The sequence below is a fragment of the Neovison vison genome, chromosome 13 (assembly GCF_020171115.1).
Source record: "Neovison vison isolate M4711 chromosome 13, ASM_NN_V1, whole genome shotgun sequence".
Lineage (NCBI taxonomy): Eukaryota > Metazoa > Chordata > Mammalia > Carnivora > Mustelidae > Neogale > Neogale vison.
Window position 1 is genome coordinate 61,069,070 of NC_058103.1, and position 17,376 is coordinate 61,086,445.

Below are 17,376 nucleotides of genomic sequence, written 5' to 3' on the forward strand. Positions count from 1 at the left end.
AGTTCATCACTGTAGCTTATGGGGCTCCTTCCTTCCCAGGAACCTGAATCATTTATTTCCCCCTCGCCATTCACTAAAAGCTTCCAACAACACTGCTGATGAGTACCAGTCAGCTAATGGTAGTTTGGTTTTCTCACAATTTTAGAGATGGTATAGGAAAAGCCTGGAATTGCCCCAACACAGGGACTTGGAATTCCCTGTGAGAATTGCTACAATGACAGGCCAAGTGCCTGTCCCCAGACTTCTCCCTTGAGATCCTAGTTTGGTCTAAGACCTTGGAACTATAGAAAATCAGAAGTCAAAACAGAAGTCAAAACCGCATCCTCACCCTGGAAGAGAACAAGGTAGTGAGGGCTTTTGTGAGGTCCATCCATCCCAGAACTTCCCTGAACCCAATGTTTCCAAATGTAGGTTATAACCTATGAGTCATAAAATAATTTAGTGGGTCACTAGATGTAATGGGTCATGACCAGAATTTTTTTCACGAGACAGAATAGAAACATACTGCCTTACACATAGTGAGAGAGGAAACTGTTTTACGGCAATGTTTTGTTTCCGTTATAAATAAACATAAGGGACACTGCATTCGTGCATGCATGCGTGAGTGCGTGTGTGTGTGTGTGTTACGTGAACACTTTTTAAGTAGATTGTGCTCCAAAAGGTTTGAAGCCTTCTGCCTTGAGGGACTCTGGGCCTCCAAGGTCAGGGAAGGCAAGAAGACCTCAGCAGCAAGAAAACTCTAGGGCAGAGAATCCCACACTGTTAACAGTCACGGCTCAGCGGTGAGCAAGCGTATGTTGTGGTTAAGAGCATACTCAGGCTTTGCCGTCAGTCCTTCCACTCACTAACTGCAGGATATGTATCTACAAAATGAGAGTCATGTTTGTACTATGATTGTACTATAACCTGATGCTTATAAGCCTGATGGTGTTGTATGGATTTAGTGCAGTCGTACATGCAAAGATCTTAGCATGTTTTCTGGACCACAGCAAGCTACCGTGGAGGGATACGAGTAACTGTGGTTCCTCTATTAGCCAAAGTGAAGAAAGAGAATGAAAACTAAGGTTTCCTGAAAGTCCTATATGTGTCGGGCATGTCAGAAAAATCTTACTTAAATTCCATTATTTAAGGTATATTTTAGAAGGTTAAGTTTTGTGTTGTTGAGGGCTAGAAATGTCAGAAGCCTTGCCCATGCTTTCACAACTAAGTAGCATAACCAGGATTCAGTCCTAGGACTGCTCCTATCGAAACCCCAGCAAGGAAATTATCAAAGGAGACTGAGGACAGTGACCATAAAAACAAAGAGAAAAGCTTATCTGTCAAGCCTAAGACAATAACACTTTTCCTTCTATGGTTAATGGTTTCACCAAAACAGTGGTAGCTGCTGGTGCTGGTTTTTTTTAATACCAGGAAAGCTACAGGGTTGACACCACCCGCGAGAACATTCGATCAAAGAGGCAGGGGTTTCTCTATCTTTACTTTTGCAGGAGGCATCCAATAAATATTTGTTGAATGAGTAAATGAATGAATCCCTGATCTAGAAAAGCTTATAACTGTAGTTGAGTTAAAGAAGGATGGCACAAATGTATTCCTGGGTCTCTAAAAGAATCAAAATCTCTCTGGTGACAGAATGACTTTGGGGCTGTCCAAAGACTCACAGAGCCGTGTCTACCTAGAACTACTTCTTTCTAACAACAGAGTATTATTTGATCTCCACATCTGCTTTTTTTCATCCCATCTTATTGGGTTATAAAGTAATAGAATAGAAGACATTCGAGACCATAAAGTACCTATGCCTTTTCTGGGGTTTTAAAAATCGGGCCCTCACAGGACCTAAGAATGTGCCTTATCAGCACTATTAGCAGCTTCTACTAACAGAGCTCCCAGGAGCAAAACATCATGATCAAGCAGAGTTGTTTCCCAAAATACAGCGTACAGAAAGAGAGAAGAGAAATGTAGTGGGGGCACATTACATGACGTCTGACGAGATTTGCCTTCATAGTAATTTATTTGCAGAGAAAATTATATGAAATGTTAACCTCATGAAAGGAACCTACAAAATCTCCCTCATCAGATATTAAAGGAAGGAACAAACAACTCTCTTCATGAAAGGAAAAAGGTTGAAGACACTCATGCTTTTAAATCAGGGCAGACTGGATGACCTCATTGGGTCCTTCTCTGTGTTACCATGGCGCCTTCATTATCAGTGAGTGTTTGGAAACCGTGAAACAATAGAGATACACAAGAAAGAGCATATGTGCATGTTCAAGATGAGAATGGGGTGTGGGTTAGAAAACTGGGCATTCACTGGGAAAGCTGTTCATAGAGAAAACATAGGAGACCAGAGATTTTGGGTCTCTCTGCCTATAATTTTGAATCACTGCCATAAAAAAGAAGTCTATTGATGTCTGGGGAAACTGAAAATGGTCATGGTAAATGGAAGCTGTATGGTTCATTTACTGCCATAAAGGATTCCTTCCATCAGCTCTTCTGTAGGCTATTATAGTTGCATTGGAAAATGCGAATGTTGAAGTAGGGTCCGCCAGCAGCTACCCGAGACCAGATTCAAAACTGTGCCCGATGGTTTATCATCTTTCTAAAATGCTGGTTAATATCGTGATTTACTAAAGACATTTGACTGAATTAAAGGGTTTGTTGCAGGAAATGGTTATAAATCTCTGGGTTTGGTTTTGTTTCACAGTTTTTCACCTTTGAGCAGTACAAGAAATTGCTAGGATACGTGTCACTGTCACCAGCATTGGTAAGTGAGAATATTTATTATACTTAAGTGTGTGAGTTATTTCATAAAGCGAAATCTGGAAACAAAAACCCTTTTGATTCCCCAAGCCCAACTACGCAAATATGAATTCGAGTTATTCAATGTTCAGCTACTTGTTGAAAGCCATCTTCCTAATAACTCACAATTTGGCTATTTTATAGCTCCCAGTGATGAATTTATGATAACAGTGATATGTGTGGAAAGACCCATATGAGATATGGTCAAGAATATAAAATAAAGAGTACATTTGTCAAAGATTCTGTGAAAGCCAAAACATGCATATGTTTACATACTATGTCCTGCACATATCTATTTATGCAACAGTCAGTCTGCCTAAGAAATTTCCTAACAGGTCACTCTTCCAGCTTTTGCTCAAGCTGTAGGAGATGCGGGACTTCAGGTCACCCTGTAGGCAGCTGCAGACTGAAGGACCTGTAGTTGTTGAGGAGAACAGTGATGCTACGATGCCACATCTCAGCTGTTCCATGGAAATCACGTGGTGACGCGGACATCCCTCAGTGCCTCTCCTCTCCTCCTTGGTGACCTTGCTGCTTCGCAACTGCAAATTAGAGTGACCAGATGGGTTCTACAAGGATGTGTGCAGCAAGAGCCCAAAAGAGAGAAAGTGCACTGATTCCTCCCTCTAAACCTGAAAAACAAAACGAAGCAAAACTACCGATACATTGACCCTCCAATTGATAGGGGGGCCCCCCAGCCCCCCAAAAAGTCCTCTGGTGTACCTGCTGCAGTGAGCCTCAAAACTCATGTTCTGAGCTTCGGCTCTTCTGTTATTCAACTTGTGAAGTTTCACTTCAGAATACTTACTCTGCCCAATAGAATGTCCAAGAAGAAATAGCGGTTATTTCTTAAACGGTACGTGCCCCTTCTCTAGGAAGGATCCTCTAAGAAACTTCTTGCCCAGCCTCCTGCCTAAACAAGGTACTGTGAAATAACCTTGTATGGTAGAAGTGGCAGCCCGAGTCCTAATATTAGCTTAGATTTTTTTTTTTTTTTTAATGCCTCGCTGTCTTCTCTTAATGTCATTCTCAACTTTGGAAACATTTTGGTAAAGAGAGGATTAAAAACTTCCTAGCAAAAGACAATAAAATATGGTCTCCAGCGGGCCAGCTGGCAGTTCCTGTGTCGAGCATTGGTACCATGTGAGAGGCTGCAGTCACTTGGACTCCTGAGAATTAAAACAGAAAAGCGTTTGGCCACTCCAGCTACTCTAACTGAACGCATGCAAACTGTAGACAGTGTTCTCTTTCCTTGAACTCATTTATTCCAGTGTCTTTTTGATATGGCTAGACACTTCAACAGCCCTTAAATGTCCCCCGGCGCTCGCACACGAAAAGCCTAGGAGGCTGGGAAGCCAACTGTTCCCGCTGGTCTCTGGAATCATCTAAGTAACGTGATCTGCTGATAGCTGATCAATTCTTTTGACAAGGGACTGCTGAACACTAGTTCTGACAGCAAATGTAGCTCAGTTTTATAGAAGAACAAAAAAGTGAATTACTTGGAAGATTGCATATAATAAGTAATAAAAACCTGAACATCTGGATTTTAGCTTTCCCAGTCAGAAGAGTTTGGGACTAGTATCTGTGTGTGTGTGTGTGTGTGTGTGTACACACTCATGTACACACACATGTTTTGGCTTCCATGATAGAAGTCTGAGATAAATGAATAAAATATTTGGTATGTTACCCTATGCAAATGTGTTTAAATAGTAATGAAGGGGCATGAAAGGAAAACGTGACTAATTATTCCCTCTCCTTGAATCTGTATACTATCCCATTCTTCCTCTGCATTTTTATGTGCAACAGGAACAATGGTTTTTGTAAAGCACTTTACAAAGGGCTTCACACATTGTTTTGATCCTCATAAGAGGTAGGAAGATTAGATAACATTCTCTCCATTATACAGATGAAAAAACTGTGGCTTATAAAAGGTTCTGTGATTTAGACACTGAGCTGCAGCTCACACTTGTGGTGCCTTCGTGTGAATTAGGCAAAGTTGCCCTTTCTCCTGGCAGATGCCTCTCCAGGGCTCCAGCTTGGCAAGTGGGGTGCAGGCTGGATCTCAGCCTAAACACAACAATTAAAATATATACACACACACCCCTTGTTCTGTGCTCAAACTAATGCACATGGCAGCCCCGGTCACACAGCCAAGAAGGGGCAGAACCAGAACCCAGACCTCCCTCTAGCTCCTCCCTTGTTCCACCTTGCTTTTTCTTCCAAAGCTAGGGAATATTCATTTCTCTTTTCTCTTTTTGTTTTCTACTTTGAAGAAATTAGAGACTCTTAGCAAGAGTTCTCTGTTCTTTGTTCTTCATTGGCTTTTATCTTCTTTTGGTTGTATATAGCGTTCCCTCTTCTCCTGGAATTAGAGCTTCAACACTAAAGAGTTACTGTTTTCCAGCATCTGGTTTGAAGATTTGAGGCTTTGTTTCATTTTGTTTTTCTGGTATGTGTGTATGTGTGTGTGTGTGTATGTGTGTATTTTAATTGTTGTGGTTATTTTTGATACACATCTTCTGAAAAACCCTTAAACATTCTACTTTGAGGAGAAGTCAAGAAAGCTGTAGTTCCTTACTGCAGAAACTCTTAACTCAGAGCAAATAAGAACTTCACCTCATCGTTTGAGAGATGTAGATTTTAGCTGAGCCTTGCAGAACAACCTCGCCATTTCTGATGTCAACTTTTATTCCTCATTTTCTGCATCCAGAAGAATAGGGCAGTTACTGGGAGTTTTGTTTTGTTTTGTTTTAAATAAGGAAAGGATGAATAAAAATTCTTTTGGTTTGCCAATTGTCTAGAATAGTGACTCTAACAACCAGGCTATACATTTAAATGTTTTCAGCTGCACTGTTTGGTTACCTGAAATTTAGTTATAAACTTTTTATTTTTGGTTCTGCTACTTGAAGTTTTTGAGATGCTCAGTAATGATTTAAGTAGATGTTTTTAAAAAAGAAGCTCTCCTTTTACAAGTCAAACTCTCTTAATTGTTGCATGTGCAGATGTTTTAGTATCCACCTTAAATCACTAAAACAACCTTTCTTTTCATTAAAGGAAAAAGTTGCTGTTGATGGGGCTTTGACATTTTATTTTGAATTGTTAGGATGTGGTTTGTGGCTTCTGTAATTTCTTCTTCATGAATTGTCAGCATCCAATCAAGAACTAAAGCTGTTTAGTAATGGTATATGGTGCATTTTTGTGCGTTTCTCCATTCTCCCCATAACATTCAGCTGCAGACTATAATGAGTAAGATGTTTAACCCAGTGCACATAACTTGTTTTAAAGTATTGATTGATTTAACTTTTCTAGACATTTGCCATTGCTGGATTAGGATCTGGACTAACAGAAGCTATCGTGGTTAACCCTTTTGAGGTAGTAAAAGTTGGCTTGCAAGCGAATCGGAACAAATTTACGGAGGTAATCATTTGATGTTTTCCTATTGGTGAGGGAATGTAAACAATTATTTTTAATATATGTACATGCTATATATATAATTATGAACCCAGCTCTTAGTCACTTGTTAAAGCCATAGCAAATTATTCTTTTTTTATAGCAAATTATTCTTAAGGAAGTAGCATAAGAAAAAAGTAAAATTTCTTCCACAAGGGAAGTGTGAACAAAAATGTTCTAAAGTCCAACAGACAAATGCATGTTTACAAGTTTTTACTTTAGATTTGGAATGTAATCTATAATGAATTATTTGGAACTGTTTCCCCTACTTTTAGCAAAACTTCTACTTCACATTACGCTTCTACTTCACATTACGCTAGAAGAAATGGAAGCAAAAACCACAGAGGTGATAAAATTGTGCTTTTAAAAAAATATATTATGAAGTCATTTTTTAAAATTGCCTTACTCCTTTCTCCACTCCACCCACTGCCCTCCCCCAAAGAGTCTGATAGTCTGTCAAGCTTGTCTTTTGGTTTAACCTGAATGAAGCAAGTTACTGAACCTGGGTAGACGTCACCACTCGGGCAATGATGGGTCCTGACATTTAATCAGTGGTACTCGGTGTTCCATGAAGACAGGTGCCCTTGGCGTGTCCTGCCTTCACTTCCTCCCAGTTGCCTAATGATTCCTTTGAAACCACCAAGTCCAACGGTTCTTCTTTTATTCTTTTGGGTGCCAAGCACCAGGTAGGGAGAAAATAAGGAGACTGGCGTTCCAGGTCCATCCTTCCTTAGCATTTTGAGTTAATTCCCCAACTGGGTAGCATGTGGTATAAATTGCTTTGGAGTATCTGCTGACCTGAAGTTCTCTGTAGAATAGTTCCCCTGCCTACTACTTAAGCAGCTGCTAATGGGTGGAGACCCCCCTGGCTCCCACCCCACTTCCTGCCTGCTGGTACTGTTTGAGAGCTCCCTGGCAGCTTCTCGAACAGGGGTGTGGGAAAGGAGAAGGGGGCCTGACTCACCTGAGGCTGCCAAGACCCAAGGAGCACAGGGTTGGGCTGCTAGTGCAGATAGTATCCGCTCAGATGAAGTCAATCCTAATTAAGGGAAAAAATTTTTTTTTCAAGTTTCAAAAGGTTGCCTTAACTGCGGTGATATTCGGCACTTGGGTAAAGACTGAACATCCTTGCATGGCCCTAGTCTTTGTTTTGTTTCCTATTTCCTTGAACGAAGGAAAAAGATGGTGAGGAATAGGAAGAAAAGAGAAGAAACACTTCTCAAATGCCCTGCTGAAATGGAGGAGCTCCCATGAAATCTGTTCAAGGGAATTTTGATTTATTAGACTGGCAGAGTTACCAATTAGAAGAAAATTGTGGAGCTCCTCCTCTTCCGTGGCCTCCTCTTTATCATGGTGAAGCTGGTCACCATGCGTCAGGGTGAACAGGGGACACCCTGTTCAGGGGACAACGGAAAACAGATATTCAGCGGCCGTCCTTTATCAAGGCAGCACGTAACCTGAAGGACGAGACTGGGACAGAGCACCACAGAGCACGGGTGGTAGGGGATGAAAATAGTGAGTTATCACAACACCCCTGCTCACGCCTAATGTTCTTTGTCTCTCCTCTGCCCTCAAGGAGCTTCCCCACTGAGGCCAAGTAAGAGCTGCTAATGGGTTGCATGTGCTAAGGCCTGTCTAGAACACGGGAAACACCCTGCCAGCCTAACCCAAAACTGCCCTGTGTGTGCGTGGTCCCCGTTCACTGACCGGAGTGCGCCATGTGTCAACTGTGTGCGTCTATGCAGGCAGGCAGTTTTTAAGTGGGGGGAAGAACAGGAGCTTGTCTGGGGTTATTTCCTTTGCAGAATCCACTGAACTGGACTCATTTTTAGGTATTTAGACAAAACAAAAATGTTCAGTACATTACAACCTTCGATGAGTCAGACGTGATTACACACGTCAGCATTTATTTCCGGCAACGATCAAGATTCAGTTACTGAACTGAGGTAGCGCTTAATAGGCAGTACTGATCAAGGGAAAAGGTGTTAGTGGTACATAGTCACCCAACATGAAGTAACGGAACTGTGCTTTCTTAAAAAAAAAAACCTGAAAGGAACAGATGACATGATGAGAATAGCAAATTTGGATCTAGTTCTTGAAAAATAACTGGTAGTCATTTTTGGCAATTGTTGCTATTTCCTATTTCTTTTGTCTAGGACCCACTAACTCCAGTGTCTTCCTCCACTGACTAGCACTTTCTTTTATCCAAAAAGGAAACACCTTTTTGTTAATCTGTGCCTGGGTTGGAATAATCCAACTGTTAGGTGTGTTCGCTTCAGCATTTGGATGGCCAAAAATAATGATTACTTTTCTTCACTCTGAGGCCTTGTCAGCTTGTCAAGAAGTGTGTGCATTGGAGGTGGTGGATGGGGTGGGGAAGAGGAGGAGAAAGGAAAGAAGAAAGGAATCAATACAATGATCAATGCATTTAAAGGTTATACATTTAAAAAAAAGTTTGAGTCCAGGTTTTAAAGTAGTGCATATGTATGTTAAAAAGCACAAGAAATACTTATTTTATATAAATAAGTGTGTAAACACATTAAAAATGGTCTAGACTCCAGAGCAATACCGATAATGGCTAATACTGATATAATGTAAGCTATATTTTATAGTACCATATTTAAAAAGGCAAAAAGAAACGTGAAATTAATTTAATACTGTATTTCATTTATTTTTAATTCTTTAACCCAATACACCCCAAATATGGTCATTTCAACATGTAGTTAATATAGAAGTTAGATGAGATATTTTACATTCTTCAGATTTGGTCTTTAAATTTCGTGTGTATTTTATGCTTACAAGCACACTTCGGTTTGAACCAGGCCATTTCAAGTGTTCAATAACCACATATGGATTGTGATTTCCATATTGGCCTGTGCAGGTCTGTCATGCAGACGAATGCATAGAAACTTCTAAATTGTGATTGCCTCTGGAAAGGAGACTAGAATAGGGGGCGTGGAAGGTAAGCATTTAAGGGAAGGGTTTTGTGTAGTTAAATGTTTAACATGAGAATGTATTCAGCATTACCTATGAATATTTACTTTAAAAAGTAGCACTTTCATCGTAGAAAATTCAGGAAATACAAAACAGTATAAAGAAAAGTGTGTAATCCAAAAGAAATGTTCTATGGCTTTGCCAGGATCAAGTCTCCCTTTAAGGAGAGGGTTCTCAGCTGATTTGGGTAGAAATGAGTTGCTGGCCCATCTTAAGGCTCAATGTTGCACAATTCAGTTTCCATTACTTCTTTTATAGTAGTTTTTTTTCTTCCTGCTCTGATTTGTTTAAAAAAAAAAAAAGTTTAAACCTTACATGCAGACTATCAAAGAACATATATGAACAGAGCTGTCTGAACAGGAAGGCCACTGGTGAACTGGCAAATCTGGCCCAGGGCTGGAGAGAGAGAAATCTCTTTACCATTTTTTTTACATGGCCTTGAACAAGTTTCGTGCAGTTCCCTTGGTGAGGAAACGATGGCTGTCAGTCCAGCTGTCTTACAGCAAGGCATTTTTTTTTTCTTTTAAAGATTTTATTTATTATTTATTTGACAGACAGAGATCACAAGTAGGCAGAGAGGCAGGCAGAGAGAGGAGGGAAGCAGGCTCACCACTGAGCAGAGAGCCTGATGCGGGGCTCAATCCCAGGACTCTGGGATCATGACCTGAGCTGAAGGCAGAGGCTTTAACCCCCTGAGCCACCCAGGCGCCCCACAGCACAGCATTTGTATGAAGTGGCCAGTAGCACAAGCTCCAGAGGCCCATCTCTGTCATTGACTATGTGGTAAGTTCATGTTTCCCACTCTGACCATAGTTTTTCCTATTTTGTTAGAGAAAAATAATAATAATAGGATTGAGATGTGTATGCAAAGCTGTCAACGCAGCCTATGTGATGGTTTAATGTGTCAGTAGTTGTTATTACACATTTTTATGAGAATATAATATATGCAAAGATCTTAACATAGAACCTGGTACTTGGTAGGAAGTCAACCAATGGTAACTATTTCAAGATGCAAGTTGATATTACAAATGTTTAAAGTTACCTAAAGACCTTTATCTTGAGCTAGTATCCCAATTAATATTGAGCGGTCACAGCTGACACCAGCCGAGGGCACGTGGACAGCTTACTGAGCGTGGTCCATTTCTCCCTCAGTCCCCGCTAGGCAGTGCTCAGGTAGGTGCCAGTAGGATTTATTCAGCCATAATACTTCATCAAGGCTTAAGGGCTGGCAGCCTAGTTACAGCACCTACGGACAAGGTCTTTAAACTCAGATGCAGGTCTGCTGTCATGAACAGAAGTAGCCGGATCTCTGTCAGCTGTAAATAGCCAGCAGATAGCAGCAGAAGCCAGAGACAGACAGACAGACACACACACACACACACACACACACGAAGCCACTTTGGAAAGATTCCCACCACAATCAAGATATGCTTCCTCTGGAATAGTTGTACAAAATTCATGTGTATTTTTGTTTTGAGGGGAGTGGGAACGGGAGAGAAAGAATCTTAAGCAGGCTCCATGCCCAGCACTGAGCCCAGCAAGGGCATCCATCTCAAGACACTGCAATCACGACCTGAGCCGAAATCAGGAGTCTGACGCTTTACTGACGGAGCTACCCAGGTGCCCCAAACATGTACTCCTCATCCAACCTGCTTAATCACTTCACCTGGAGGTTGTGAACGAAGCTCATTTCCAGCCTTTTCAGTTAATTATAGCTACCAGTTGTGGGGGGAGCACTGAATGGATGGGCTGCAGGCAGAATTGCCACCTTTAAGAAAGCAGAGCGGTTTCCCCCGAGGCTGGTTCTGCAGCGAGATCACTGTGCTTTCCGCAGCCAGTAGCCTAGGTTTCCAGGCAGCCCGTCTACTCTTCAGCCCTTCTACCCTCACGCTTTAGAGACGAACCACTCCAGAGTCCTACACGGGAATTGTGGATTTTCCTATTTCTGCAGCCAGGGGAAGGAGAGTCAACATGGTCCTTTAAAGACGAACATCTCCCAGAAAGTTGCTGCAGCGGGGAGAAGCTCTGTAAGGGAGACCATCAGCCGAGGGCGACCGTCGCCGACAGAAGTCTTAATAATCCATTTAACGAGGGGCCCCTGGGAGGCTCAGTCAGTTAAGCGTCCGACTCTTGATTTTTTGGCTCAGGTTGTGATCTTGGGTCCTGGGATGGAGTCCCAAGTTGGGCTCCGTCCAGGCAGAGAGTCTACTTCAGGAATCTGGCTTTTCCTCTGCCCCTCCCCCCCACCCACTCATGAGGTTGTGCATTCACTCTCTCTCTCTCTCTCTGAAATAAATAAATCTGTAGAAAAATATTACACATAATGCCTTGTAGGCAATGATAGGGTGGGAAAGATGAAGTGTGGGGACTGCCGCAGTCTCAGGAGCGCAGTAACGTCTCGAAGGAGGTTGTGGGAAGGAGGCAGATATCCCCCTTGGTCCTACAGGGAGGGCATGGCTGGCAAAGGACCAGAATGGGGTCCTCTGAAGAATGGGTTCCTGAACGGGGGCCCCCTCTCGCTGGGGTCCAGGAGCAGGACTGGCTGAGAGCAGAGGTTGTGTCTGTGATATTCTTGGAGCCCCAAGTGCAATTCCCATGAGGATTTCCAGGAATGGCAGGTAACTCGCTGGCTGGGGCTGCTTGGGTTCTCCCCTCTGTGGTCTAGCCTTGATTCTCTCGCCAGGCAGAAGTCTGTTACCCATAAAATACGCCTTCCCACTCAGTGTAGCCATAAACTCTTCTAAAAATACAAAGAAACTGTGGTTCATTTGGTTCCTGATACTTCCCTCATCTCCTTCCAGCTTCTGTGTAAAGTATTTCAATAGGTGCGCTTGTCTTGCCTCCACTTTTTAAATTACCACCATATCAGTCAAAGACTATAATCCCTGCCACACTTCCTCCAATTCCAATACCAGAATCTTGGCCAGCATCTTAAAATTCACAGTGAATAAAGAAAACCGGTCTCTAATTTAAATATGCTTGACCTTCTGTGGGGAGCAAAGTAATCACAGCTTTGTCATGCTCTGGTTTGGTTCAGTGGGTGTAAAAACATGTTCAAATAAAATCGGGATAGACCCAAATTTCCCCCCGTCCTTCAAACTAAACCCGAGCAAAGTGTTGTTCTGGTTTGTAGTCTCTTTGGCTTAGGGCTAGGCTTGCCCGAGGATTATTCTACTGGAGATGGTTTGCATATCCAGTCTCGCCAAAAGTGTGACTTTATAGCTTGTTGTCCTTATAGGACCTTTCTCCCCTCCAACTGGGTGCATCGTTTTTAAGCTATAGATTTATAAGACCTAGAAGTCCCCTATCACTTGTGCTAAGCCAAGTGGTGCTTGGCTGGTATGCTGTCTCCAAGCCTGGAAAATGTGAATTTCTCCCCAGGAGCAAAATCTTGGATGAATTGGTTCCCAGTTTTTCTCTCGACTTTGAAATGCACTTCAAAGTTATTATTTGGCTAACGGGTTATGTTTTCCTTCCCTTGAGGTCTATAGGATTTGCCTCTGATGTGTCGATGGGGGACAGGTTTTCCTTCTACTCATTTTTATCTACATAACATATGAACATAATCATTCTCACCCCCAAACATGAAACTAAGGCTTAAGTGAATTGCAAAAGCCTGTTTCCCCTCTACTTAGTCTTTAAAGACGCTCAACCCAAGAAAGGAATAATTAGTCTTCTACCTTTATAATTGTAATTTTTAGGTTCAGTGAACAGATAGTGAATGTGTCATTGATAGTAGAATCTTTAAAGATAGGGTTTTTTGGGATTTGTTTTGTTTTGTTTTGTTTTTGTTTTTAAATTAGTTCAGGGTTTGATTCTGGTTTTGGATAAACACCACTAGATATAATTCCAAACACTTTCTTCTGGCAGTTCGGTAATCTAGTAGAGATCAGTTAGATCATTTAGGAGTTCACAAAGCTTAGTGATTGTTTTCTCCACAGGCAATCGACAAATGTTTAAACTTAGTTATAGTACCTGGAGTCAACATAAAGTAAATAGAAGGACTGCATTTTGTGATTATCTCTTTCAAGAAAGAGGGAAGTTGAGTTAGAGAGTGAGCGTGTGGCCCTGTTTACAGATAGTGTGAGAAGCCAGCTTCAAGGGCATGTCAACATTCTTGATGATGTACTGAGTTAAGTTCAAATTTTTCCTGCATTACCATGTGAAACATTGCCTGGAAACTCTTCAGTATCTAAATTATTTCTTTCCAGTCTATGATTCTTGTGGGCAGAAAAGTGAATTATGTATATGAATCCATTCCTATAGTTATCTTTCAACAATACCTAAGGCAGCAGCCAAGTTGTCTCTCTATTATCATTTACAGAAAATAGACTTCAGTCTTCCATTCAGCTGTGCCAGGAACGCTAGAGTTTTGCTTTCAGAACTGAGACTTTGAAGTAATGATAATAGCTACCATTTACAGAACATCTACTATATGCCAGATACTGTGTAAGATGCCTTACATGGTTTTTCCTCTATTTGATTTTTTTCAATTTATATAGTTTTTCAAATTGTAAAAGTATTACATTGGTTTGTTTTCCCCTACAAATCAAGTAATACAGGGCTATATAAAGAAAAACCAGTTGGGGTGCCTGCGTGGCTCAGTGGGTTATGCCTCTGCCTTCAGCTCAGGTGTTGATCTCAGGGGCCTGGGATGGAACCCCACCCCCAGGCCCCTGCCTGCCTCTCTGCCTACTTGTGATCTCTGTTTGTCAAATAAGTAAATCAAATCTTTAGGGAAAAAAAAAAAGAAAGAAAGAAAGAAAGAGAGAAAGAAAAACCAGTCAGTTTTCCACCCTCACTAACCCCTGATCCCAGGGCTTCTGTAACTGCCTGTGCTTCCTTCCACTTTTCCAATGCCCACACATACTTGGTATTTCAAATTCCCCCACTATCCCTATAAGGTGGATGGCTTTCTCTCGGTGTTAGAGATAGGGGAAAATAAGGCCTAATGAAATTAGCAGCTCTTAGGAACCCAACGTTAACATAGAGTTCTCTTTCTAAGCAACCACACTGCTTCTATTGGGATCAAGAAATGTGGGTGATCATGACACTGAAGGGAAAGTCAGAAGTATTTCTTGAACCAGGAAAAAGCAAAGGCTCCTTCCGTGGTCCCACTTTTTTCTGAGCAGTCCCCCCAGTGTGGTTCCCCTCCCCCCTGCTCTGACAGCGGTGGCAGGAGCGAGGCACGGCGGCAGCATCTCTTCACCTAGGTATTCCTCACGGGACCATTAGCAAGCGGCAGCTTGGTGTCTAAGGATGTTTGTGGCAGAGCATCTGGGAAAGTTTGTTTATGGCAAATTACTTTCCACTCACAGACTGTTTAAAAAATAGACCCATTCATCAAACAAAACTCCAGATAGAACCTAATTGTATCTGGCGTGACTTTTTGCCATAATCTTGCCCTATTAAAATAAGCTATAATGATGACTTAGCGAAATATCTCTCAGCAAAAGCGAAGTTTAAGTGTGGGATTTTGAGCCCAATTCCTCTTCTTTCACTTACAGCTTGTTTTCAAATAAAAGGAAGGGATTATTTTTTCCTTTTTGTCCCCCCAAATTTATAAAAATGCTTCAAGACTTTATTTGAGTAATGAAAAACATAAGTGATCATCGATCTCCTGAGGAACCAAGGTATTTTCCTGCCTAAATGCAGCAACTGGATCTCCTCTTTTGGAACAAAGCAGTGTTTCTCCAGACATGGACACTCGCTCCATTGTGCGAGGGTCTCATCCGGTTTGCGTTCCAGCTGTGTGACGAAATTCAATGTAACCCTCTATTGCATTGGCTCTAAAATACAAAGAATTCACCTTGTCCTGGGAAGCAAGTAAGGGAACGCATACGGAGCGTGCCGCCTTTTGACATGGTGTGCCTAGAGCTCTTCTCTGGCTTCAGGGGTGGAGGAAATTCATGGACACACACCCCATGTCTCTACCCATTGGCCGCACTCTGACAGCTATTCACCCAGAGAACAGTGCCTGCTGCCTGCACCTCAGTCTGTGATCTCACAAGCTGATCAGAGCCAGCTATGGTCAGTAGTTGGATGGAAGACCTCCAGGCAAAATAGCTCAGGCTGCCATAAGTCAGGATATTAACTCTGTGATTTGCTGGTAATCCTGGATTCTCCGTGAGTAAGGAAACCAGTGCCCTGGGGTGGTACAAAGAATCTTATTAATCAAGCCTCTTAAGGACTTTTAAAACAGAAAATTGAGCCCATATTTCATAACCATCGTGGAATACGCTCAGGGGGGCCTAAAAATTATCGGCCTGGGGCGCCTGGGTGACTCAATGGGTTAAAGCCTCTGCCTTCAGCTCAGGTCATGGTCCCAGGTCCTGGGATGGAGCCCCGCATCGGGCTCTCTGCTCCGCGGGGAGCCTGCTTCCTCCTCTCTCTCTGCCTGCTTCTCAGCCTACTTGTGATCTCCGTCTGTCAAATAAATAAATAAATTAAATAAAAAATAAAAAAATAAATTATCGGCCTACCTCCTTAAATAAAAACCCAAGCAAATGTATTTAAATTTCTAGAATAGGAGCGAAGTCCTGCATGAGACATTTACACAGTATGCGGCACCTCGTAGGCACACAATGGGTCTTCGTTGAAGAAACGAACGCATGAGAGAGCAAAGAGTTACCAGAATTAGCAGTTGGCAATAGTTAAAATGAAGCCTAAAGACTCTGAGTTACGTCAAGTGGAAATACTCTGGCAGGTACGAGTGCCCGGAGGATTTCAATAACCAGTGTGGAGAACAGTGTGATATCATAGTCTTAGCCACATTCCAATCTACTTATGCTCCCCTGCTTGCATTCTGGTGGAGTTGACAAGGAGTATGTCTAAGAAAGTTAGAATGCCATTTGGCTCGCAACTGGTAACTAAATATGAAAATTGCAGTGACTCTAAATGTTGGAAGGAAACTGAACTGGTAGGTGACCCGCCGGGCTGGATAATATTGGAATCACTTGGCTGATGATGCTGGTCAGTCACCATTTTTGTTTTGAAATGGAAGCCCTGTAATCAAATAAGTTTAGTAAAATTTTTTGTGTTTACAGAGATCTAGTCAAAATGATTCTATATTTTCCTATTTAAGCATCCCAGTGGAAATCATGTTTTGCCTTTCTAATTAAATATTTGCTTACATGTGTGTGACACCATGTTGCACACTTCTACTCTTTGTGGGAAGTTAGAGAACTCTGGTTATTCTCCATCGCAAAGTCCCAAGAAGAATATATTGGAGTTAGGATGCATCTCCTACTTGTATCCATTGGATGATCCAACTCTGAAGCTCTTACCACAAATGCAGAACAAGACTGAGCCCACAGAATGAGAACCACACTGGATTAGAGGCAGAATTCTGGTTAAGCTATTTACCAGCATTTTTACTTTGGGCCTGCTATTTAACAATCCTTGTTTTCTCACCTGCAAAATAAGGGAAATAGACCCACTGGACACCCTACAAATTGAGAAAAGCTGTCAGATAGGTTACAATGGCAAAACCATGCAGAGTATAAAAGTACAGACTTGGAGTAGGAGAGGCACTACCTCTGTGATCTTGAGCAAGTAACACAACCTTAGTTTCCCCATCTGCCAAATGGGAATAATGATAATACCTATCTCACACCTTCGCTGGGAGGCTAAACTGTGGGATATATGTGAAGTACCAGACATCTGTGATAATGATTAACACTGATGAGCACTTACTATGTTCCAGGTACCTGGTGACACACATGAATGTGCTCTCCAGGCTGTAAGCTGTGTGAGGTGTGAGGTGGAGGTCCAGTGGGTGACTTTTTCATTCCCAACCTTTGCTCCCCTGCGGCCTTGCTTCTATAGCCCACAGACTTACCCACTGGAGAATTCTTACCAAGGATATTAACTCTGAGAGGTAAGGAAGAAGCCATTTTACAGGATCTGCTGCTACAGAGAAGAAAGCCCCTGGGGTGTGGAAGCTCACTGGAGAAGCGCTCTTGCCCCCGAAGCTGGATTTGATCAGACTCAGAGGAAGCAGACCTTTTTGTGTTGCATGAGGCATTTCTGGTAGACACAAGGGTCCAGGGCTTTGGGAAAAGGAAGGGATGGCCAGAAGGAATGAAAAGGAAGAGCCTCGTTGTGCACGCCCTTCGTCTCCCTCAAATCAGCCTC

General features: G+C 42.2%; 1 protein-coding gene across 3 annotated transcripts in view; it reads left to right on the top strand.

Annotated features, from left to right (window-relative positions):
- Positions 1-17,376, top strand: part of SLC25A21 (solute carrier family 25 member 21) — a 507,009-nt gene that overhangs the window by 450,449 nt on the left and 39,184 nt on the right. For all 3 annotated transcript variants that reach the window (XR_006381746.1, XM_044231633.1, XM_044231634.1), the window contains 2 exons: positions 2,702-2,761; positions 6,106-6,213. Coding sequence is in view for 2 of the 3 variants with exons in the window: in XM_044231633.1 (XP_044087568.1) it covers positions 2,702-2,761; positions 6,106-6,213 (168 nt within the window). In the remaining variant the exon portion in view is untranslated. The remainder of the gene's footprint in view (positions 1-2,701; positions 2,762-6,105; positions 6,214-17,376) is intronic.